Source organism: Rhineura floridana, chromosome 13 (genome assembly GCF_030035675.1).
Source record: "Rhineura floridana isolate rRhiFlo1 chromosome 13, rRhiFlo1.hap2, whole genome shotgun sequence".
Lineage (NCBI taxonomy): Eukaryota > Metazoa > Chordata > Lepidosauria > Squamata > Rhineuridae > Rhineura > Rhineura floridana.
Genome location: NC_084492.1, coordinates 22121588 through 22130740, shown reverse-complemented (window position 1 = coordinate 22130740; position 9153 = coordinate 22121588). Strand labels below are relative to the sequence as shown.

General features: G+C 45.9%; 1 protein-coding gene across 1 annotated transcript in view; it reads right to left on the bottom strand.

Annotated features, from left to right (window-relative positions):
• Positions 1–6307, bottom strand: part of SLC7A10 (solute carrier family 7 member 10) — a 50557-nt gene extending 44250 nt beyond the window's left edge. The window contains exon 1 of the mRNA XM_061593702.1: positions 6078–6307. Within this exon, the coding sequence (XP_061449686.1) occupies positions 6078–6306 (229 nt within the window). The 5' untranslated portion in view covers position 6307. The remainder of the gene's footprint in view (positions 1–6077) is intronic.
• Between the last annotated feature and the right edge of the window lie 2846 nt (positions 6308–9153).

Below are 9153 nucleotides of genomic sequence, written 5' to 3'. Positions count from 1 at the left end.
TGTATTTTTGTCATATGGCTGACATAATGAGAGTAGGATATAAACAGAAATATTCAGCATTGCCATTTCTAGTCAAAAATATCACACTCTATGTATGTCTACTCAAAGAAAAGCCTCACAGAGTTCAATGGGACATAGTCCCTAGTATAGATGTGAGGAACCTATGGCCATCCAGATGTTACTGGATTACAGCTCCCATCATCCCTGGCCATGCAGGCTGGGGCTGCTGGGAGTTGTAGTTCAGCAATATCTGGAGGACCAAAGATTCCTCACAACTTCCTTAGCAGTCCCACCAGGTCCAGTGATTACCAGCCACCACTGGTCCATATCAGTTGGCAATTCAGTTGTCAATCCATGCAAATCAAAAGCATGACCAAGAACACACTCCCTTGGGTCTGCATGATGCAGGCAGGGTCCCCAACTGACTGGGACAGAATGGCCTGGCCAGTCCCTGTGTCTTCTAGAGTAGCTTTGTTTGCACTTCTGCCTTTAAAAGTGTAGTATGTTATTGTCAACAGCAGAGGAATCTGTAGAAATTTATTTATTTATTATTTGATTTATATGCCGCCCTTCCAGCAGGAGCCCAGGGCAGCAATCAGACAGTGGAGCTTCTTACAACATAGAGATAAATACTGGCTCACTTTAGACATTTTGGTCCTTTGTGAACAAACCTAGCGTTCACACAACTCTTCCCTTCCACTCTCAGATTTCCTCCCTTATTTCCCAGTGAGCAGCAAGCCATACTGTGCTGTTACATCTGAATTGGGCACAGACCACTAGTATTCCTGCAAACCATCGTTTTAATATGGCTTGCGATTTCTAGTTTGTAATTTTGGTTTATGGGCCAACAAATGGTTTCCACAAACCGTAGTTGGCCTGGTTCAGATGTATCAGAAAACAGTGGTTTGCTGCTAATACAAGCCCTATGCAGCCACACTACGCATGTGTAAAACCTACACAAGAGCAGAGACAGAATGGTCCCCACATTGCCCACCAACTCAGGCAGGGCAAAGGTCTGAAGTGGGGAACCTTCTATACTTATGGAGGCTCCCCATGTGATTTAGCACCTTACATAATTGGGGCACCCAACAGAAAATCTTGCATAATTCATGAGTACAAGAGGCTTCCTGCTTCAGACCTTTGCTCTTCCCCAAGGTGGAGGGCAACAGCAATAGTGGTGGTGGTGGGGAGAGCTTAGTGTGCTCATATCCATTCTTCCTGCTCGCATGTACAAATTAGCAGAACACCTGGACAAAGATACAGAAGGAAGGGAATCTTGGTGTGAGAAGGTGGGGGAGAATGCACAAGCATAAACAATAGTGCGGTGGATGAGAAGTGTGACATCTGATCACCTGCACATCACACGACTGTTAAAGGAACATCTACAGAGGTTTGTGGTAAAATTGGCAGTCCTAGCCAATGTCCTGTATGAACTGAGACTGTGTCCTAGTATCTGTCACAGAATCTCCTGCAACATGCCCAGGTTTTACAGCGAATACTTGAGGAAGGATGGGGAACTTTTAGCCCTCCTGATGTTGTTGGACTCTTTGGCAGACCCTGCTGTTGAAAGAGTTCTTTAAAAGTAGAGAACTGAACAATGCAGGGCCTTGGGTACTGAACTTTGATCTGCCATAGCTGCTTGTCTGTTGCAGGAGGCAGGGGCATAGCACTTTGCAACTCCTGGGTTAAGGCGACCTGCAATTATTTATTTCAAATCCAGAACTTGTTCTGAACCAACTTCCTTCCTACCTTATTTCATTTCTTTTCATTCAGGAAAAAAAATAGACTGGAGTAGTAGTCCAAAATATGTGGAGGATACCAAGTGATGAACACTGCAGTGCAGACTAATGACGGTAGATACCCCACACATGTGCAGAAAAATGGTGGGGGGTCAGAACAACCCTGCGCTGCCCCCAAGCCTGCAGGCTGAATGTTGTGCACAGGGGATACCCTCTCAATGTCAGGGGAAATCCTTAGCACCAGGATAATGTTTTTCAAAGGGGCTCACGGTGGCATATATGGTTCCGTCCCCCTTTATCCTCAGAACAGCCCTGTGAGGTAGGTTGGGCTGAGAAAGAGTAACTGGCCTCCAATGTCACCTAGAGAACTTTATGGGGATTTGAACATGGGCCTCCCCAGTCCTAATTCAGCACTCAAACACTGGCCCTGCTGCAAGCTCTTGACTGCCCAGAACTAGAAGCTTAGGTGGCTGAAGGCCCCTGCAAGAAGTTTGGCATCAATGAGTGCGAGACTTGCTCACTTCTCCACATCCCTGAGCCCAAACCCCAAACTGACATTAGCACGTCTTTATTTTATTTTAATTTTATTCTTACATGTATATCCCACCTTTCCTCCCAGGAGCTCAAGGTGGTGTACCAACATGGTTCTGCCCCTCCTGATTTCATACTCACAACCCTGTGAGGTAGGTTAGGCTGAGAGACAGTGAGTGGCCCAAGGTCACCCCAGTGAGCTTCATGGCTGAGCGGGGTTTTGAGCCCTACTCTCCCAGGTCCCAGTCTGACACTCTAACCACCACCCCACACTTCAGGAGATGGAGATGGCATGTCCTGAGCAGCTCCTGAGCCCAAAACAAACACCTGCAAGCTCATCCCCACTCTTTGGTCCGAGATGGGAAAGACCACAGGCAGAGCACAAGCTCTGCACACAGGAGGTCCTTGGTGATGGGAGCCTGGAGACTGTCACTGCCAGTCAGAGGAGAGAATACTGGGCTAGTGATAGACCAGGAGTCTGACCTGGTATCAAGCAACTTCTTTTATTCCTTTGATCCTGAACTCATCCTTGGGGCTGGCTGAGAGGACTCTTAACAAAAAGTCTGGCACCAAATCATAAAGCTGGAAGGGGCCTATAAGGCCATCAAGTCCAACTCCCTGCTCGGTACAGGAATCCAAGTTAAAGCATACCTGACAGGTACCTATCCAGCTGCCTCTTGAATGCCTCCAGTGTTGGAGAGCCCACTGCTTCCCTAGGTCATTGGTTCCATTCTCATATCGCTCTAACAAGAAGTTTTTCCTGATATTCAGTCGAAATCTGGCTTCCTGTAACTTGAGCCCATTATTCCGTGTCCTGCACTCTGGGATGATCGAGAAGAGATCCTGGCTTTCTGAGTGACGATCTTTCTGGGTGCCCCCAGAGCCTTTGGACTAGTCTTTCTTAGATCCCCTCTTGCACTGGATGAGGAATTAATTGGGGGCATGGAGAACAGAGAGGGCAAAAAAAACCCCTCTACCTCCCCCTTACCCAATTTCTTCAAGGTCCCCATCTGTACAATATTATTTAATACAATTCAAATGGTGGAATTTGAATAGATTTTTAATCATATGTTTTAAAAAAACTGTTTTGAAGCACAGACTTGAGGACTTTTTAACTAACTGAGAAAGAAATTCAGTTTGGTGCCATTTAGATCCTAGTATACTTCTTCAAGGTCTTTCCTATACTTTGGATTTAGTTGAGTGAGTTTTTTGTTTTCATCACCTGTACATGTGGTGGTTTATTATCCTGTCCTGTCCTGCAACTTCTTGTACATCCTCAAAAGCCTCATGCCTAACGTATCCTTCCCAGTGTTTGAAAATCAAGGCACCAAATATTAATTACTGGCTCCATGTCAGTGGGGCAGTGGAATCCACTCCAGGTTTTAGTGCGAACTTTCAAGGAGCTGTCCAAGGTGCTTCTGCTTCAGAACCTTGTGCAGCTCCTTGAAAGTACAGACTAAAACCCACAGCAGATTCCACTGCCCTACTGACATGCAGCCACCAGCTCCGTCTGCTGTAGAGTTCTGTAGAGGTGCACTGCATCTGAACAGAAACAAATGGATATCCCTTCTTCTGGGACACCAAAGGTCCCATAAGAGCAGGTGTCTCTCAGGGTCAAAGTACAGGTGAAGCGAAATGCAAAAATGCATTTAATGTGCAGGGTGTTTTTTTTTTTTAATGCAAATGTCATTAGTGGTGGTAATTAATAAGATCAGAGCAGATATGGAGGGAGAGTTTAACCTTTTTATCCCCTGCTTTGGTCCAGAGGAAAATATATCTTCTGAATCTGGCATTTCCTTTTGTGTGTGTCTGGGGATTTATTCCCATTGCAATTAGAGTAGACTAATAATGGACTTTAGGTAGAGCACATCTGCTCACAGGTGATACAAGAGCACCTGAAGGTTGAAACATCAGGACAATTCCATCTGTCTGCAGGCCACTCTGTTGATTTTAAAACCGGGACCTTGTGTGTTCACAAGAGGCAGTGTGATGTAGTGGTTAGAGTGTCAGTCCATGTGGCCAGGCCATGAGACCGAGGTTCAAATCACAATGAAGCTCACTCCAAAGGTGAATATGGGCCAGCCTCTTTCTCACACACACTTTTATTTATTTATTTATTATTTAATTTATATCCCACCCTTCCTCCCAGCAGGAGCCCAGGGTGGCAAACAAAAGCACTAAAAACACTTTAAAACTTCATAAAAACAGACTTTACAATACATTAAAACAAGACAACTTTGAAAACATTTTTTTTAAGCTTTCAAGACATCTTTAGAAAAAAGGTTAAAAACATATTTTTAAAAAAAAAAGTTTTAAAAATATTAAAAAGCAATTCCAACACAGATGCAGACTGGGATAAGGTCTCAACTTAAAAGGCTTGTTGAAAGAGGAAGGTCTTCAATAGGCGCTGAAAATATAACTTTCCCTAACCTCAAAGAGTTGTTGTGAGGACAGAAGGGGGAGGGGAGGTTTATGTCAACTCTGAGTTTTTTGGAAGAAGAGCCTGATAAAAATGCAGTACAGCAATTCATATGGACAGCGCACAAACACTAAAAGACACTTCTTTGTGTCACCTGTGAAAATGCCCTAGGTGGGCTGCAGAAGGCCATCCATCATCCCTGTCTGCTGTACAGGCCAGGAAGGAGCTAGCAAAGGCATCCCTTGGGGGAACCTGTGGCTTGCCTGAACAAAAGCCAGGAGTGATACCTTAGTTTTCCTTCCCTCCCTCCCCCTAAACCCCCTCCCCAAACACCTGCTCTTCTTCAATGGGCTCTTTAGCTTGGAAAGAAAACAATTCCACAGAATCTGTCTTGGGCCACAAGTAAGCCTCTTCTACACACATTCCGTTGTCTTGAGGTGCACCTCTAAAACAGTAAAGTCTTCTTGCAACACAGAGCCAGTGTGGCGTAATGGTCAGAGTGTTGGACTATGATCTGGGAGACCAGGGTTCGAATCCCCACACAGCCATAAAGCTCACTGGGTGACCTTGGGCCAGTCACTGCCTCTCAGCCTTAGAGGAAGGCAATGGTAATACCACTTATGAAATACCACTTATCATGAAAACCCTATACATAGGGTCGCCATGAGTCAGGATTGACTTGAAGGCAGCCCATTTCCATTTCCTCCTGCAACCAAGACGGTGTTTGGAAAGCTCATGAAGTCATCAGTGAGCCGGGATTAGCTGCAGCGTGCTCCATGGGTGGGTACACACACACTAAACCTAGGTTTGCTGCTTGGTCAAAGTGTGAAGCAGCGTAACCTTTCTCACCAACAGACCCCTTGGCTATCTGGCGCCCTTGCACCTGAGGGCACAGATCCGACCATCCTTTAGTCACCACCAGATCCCCTCCTCGCTTTCTTCCAGAGATGAGAGGCATGGGGGCTGAGCAACAGGCATCCCAAGAAAGTGAAATGAGCAAAGAGGATCTAATCTCTTCGCAGACACTAGCCTGCTTTGCAGGGCATTCTCCGGCTTTCCAAAAGGCAAGCTAGAGAGCAAAACTCTCTCCTTTTTTCACCCACAGCAGCCAAGGATCGGGAGTCGGGGGGGGGGGCACGCAGGAGCAACCAAGCCAAGATCGCCCCACTTCCAGCTCACAAATGCTTTGATCTCTTAGACAGAGGAGTGTTTTGCCGGTGGGGGGGGGAAGAGTTTCTGCCAGTCGTTCATTCAAAGCTGGGCTTGTTGTATAAGCGATTTTGCCTCCCTCTCTCGCCCTCCCTCGAAAAGAGGACACGCGCCTCCCTCGACCCCCAGCCGCAGGGAATCCCGCGCCCCCCAGCACCCCCTTTCCCCTCTCCTCTTACCAATGATGATGGCACAAGCGCTGATCAGCCCGATCTCCTTCTTCAGAGTGACTCTTTCCGGGGGGGCGGCGGGGAGAGGGGGGGCGGTGCTGCTGCTGCTGCTACAACTTTTGGGGGCACTTGTGGCGTTGCCGAGCTGCTGTTGCTGCTGGTGCTGCTGGGCGGGAGGGGCCGGCTGCTGAGCCGCGATGCTCTTCCGGAGAGTCTGCTGCTGATTCTCCCCAGCCATCGCTGCTCCCCGGCCGCTCGGATGGATTTTTCCCCCGGCGAAGCCCTTCGCGCTCTGCTTGAGATCAGCCGCAGCCCGGCTGGAGCGGTCGAGAGGGGAGGCGCATGCGCCGCCGCCGCTGGTCACGGCCGAGCATCCAAGGACTTCAGAGTTGAGGAGAGGGGTGGGGGAGAGGCAGAAACGGGGATGATTTGGGGATGGGGGCAGGCAAGTGACTTTGGGAGGGGACCTTGGGGACCCCCCCCAGTAGTGTAGGGAATTCAGAAGTGCAGGGTCCCTTCATGTTAGTCTGGAGGGAGGCAGCAGCAGCAGCTTGAGAAGCTAGTCTAGGTGTGGGGTTGGGGATGGAGAACTTGTGGCCCTCCAGGTGTTGCTGGACTACAAGTGACCATTGGCCCTGCTGGCCAGGGCTGATGGGAGTTAGACTCCAACAATATCTGGAGGGCCACAGGTTCCCCAGCCCTGAACTAGACTAATGCAGTTTGTGCTTTTGGGGTGGGGATGTTCTCTCTCCTCCCCATACCAATTCCAGACAAAATTATTTGTTGTTATGTGCCTTCAAGTCGATTACGACTTATGGCGACCCTATGAATCCGTGACCGCCAACAGCATCTATTATAAACCACCCTGTTCAGATCTTGTAAGTTCAGGTCTGTGGCTTCCTTTATGGAATCAATCCAGCTCTTGTTTGGTCTTCCTCTTTTTCTACTCCCTTCGGTTTTTCCCAGCATTATTGTCTTTTCTAGTGAATTATGTCTTCTCATTATGTGTCCAAAGTATGATAACCTCAGTTTCATCATTTGAGCTTCTAGTGATAGTTCTGGTTTAATTTGTTCTGACACCCAGTTATTTGTCATTTTCACAGTCCATGGTATCCGCAAAGCTCTCCTCCAACACCACATTTCAAATGAGTGGATTTTTCTCTTATCCGCTTTTTTCACTGTCCAACTTTTGCATCCATACATACAGATCGGGAATACCATAGTCACAAGATCCTTACAAAATTAAAATAATCAAAGCTGGTCTGAATGCTTTTCACAAATGAGACATTGTGTCCCTATAGTGACAAGTTCTAGAAGCAAAACAATCAAAATGTTTTGTGGCACCTTCAGGACTATAAAATGTATCACAGCTTAAGCTTTGGTGGACTCAAACCCACTTGCATCAGAGAAAGTGGGTTTGAGTCTATGAAAGCTTATGCCATTATGGGTGGTATTCAACACTAGCCCTGCTCAGAGGATACCCACTGAAATTAATGCACTTAATTAACGTAGGTTCATTAATTTCAATGGGTCTCCTCTGAGCAGGATTTAGGTGAAAACAACCCAATACATTTGTTAGGGTAGAAACACACTCACTGTTCTGCCAGATTATTACAGATGAACAAAACTAAGCGTTTGTTTGCACAAGGAATAGTAACAAATGTGTCATCTTTCTATTCCTAACATAAATTATTTATTATTTATTTATTTATAAAATTTATATCCTGTCCTTCCTCCCAGTAGGAGCCCAGGGCAGCAAACAAAAACACTAAAAACACTCTAAAACATCATAAAAACAGACTTTAAAATATATCAAAACATCTTTAAGAACATCTTTTTTAAAAAAGCTTTAAAAACACCTTAAAAAGCAATTCCAGCACAGGCACAGACTGGGATAAAATCTCTACTGAAAAGGCTTGTTAAAAGAGGAAGGTCTTCAGCAGGTGCCAAAAAGATAACAGAGATGGCGCCTGTTGTTTTGTTGTCGTTGTGCCTTCAGGTCGATTATGACTTATGGTGACCCTATGAATCAGTGACCTTCAATAGCATCTGTTATAAACCACTCTGTTCAGATCTTGTAAGTTCAGGTTCGTGGCTTCCTTTATGGAATCAATCCATCTCTTGTTTGGTCTTCCTCTTTTCCTCCTCCCTTCTGTTTTTCCCAGCATTATTGTCTTTTCTAATGAATCATGTCTTCTAATTATGTGTCCAAAGTATTATAAGCTCAGTTTCATCATTTTAGCTTCTAGTGACAGTTCTGGTTTAATTTGTTCTGACACCCAATTATTTGTCTTTTTCGCAGTCCATGGTATGTGCAAGGCTCTCCAACACATTTCAAATGAGTTGATTTTTCTCTTATCCACTTTTTTTGCTGTCCAACCTTCACAAGGGGATGGAATTCCAAAGGGTAAGTGAGCTTTAAGGTACACGTGCTCAGAGCAGGAATTGATACACCTATTACTGCCTCATTTATTTTCTTGGATCTGCTTTATACAAAGTGTCTGACTCTTTCCACACCCCCGTGTATTTATGTGTACCTGCGTTCGTAGCTGCTGCGTAGGGTGAGGACTTGGTTCCTGAGCCATAGACAATAATTTCACGTGAATGGTGTGAGTCCTGGATTAGATTTGGTTTTACCCTCACAGTATTAAGCAGACAGCATTTTAGTGTATGTCCCCAAGGGGTTGTTGGGACCAGTAATTGTTGAGTGTGGGTGGATGTTTTAGTGGCAGGGCTGCAATCATCCAGGGTCTCAGGCAATTCTTAGACCCTTTATCTTTTGGGAAGCAGGGTTCCAATGTCTCCAGCATCCTATAAGCCAATCAGCATGAAAGGAGAATGTGTTAGCCCCTGAGAATAATCTTCTATCATGTTTCCTTGTCCTTTCCTGCTGATTGGAGCCAATCAGAGTGAAAGGAGGTGAGCTAGCCACTGAGGAGACTCTTCTCAGTGGTTAACACACTCCCCTTTCATGCTCCTAGGGATGTCTGTTGTTGTGAGAGAAGGCATTAACAAGGAGAGAGAAGCAGAAAGCAGTATCCAAACCTGGCTAGGTTATTCTACAATACTAGGTTGTATATTCTTA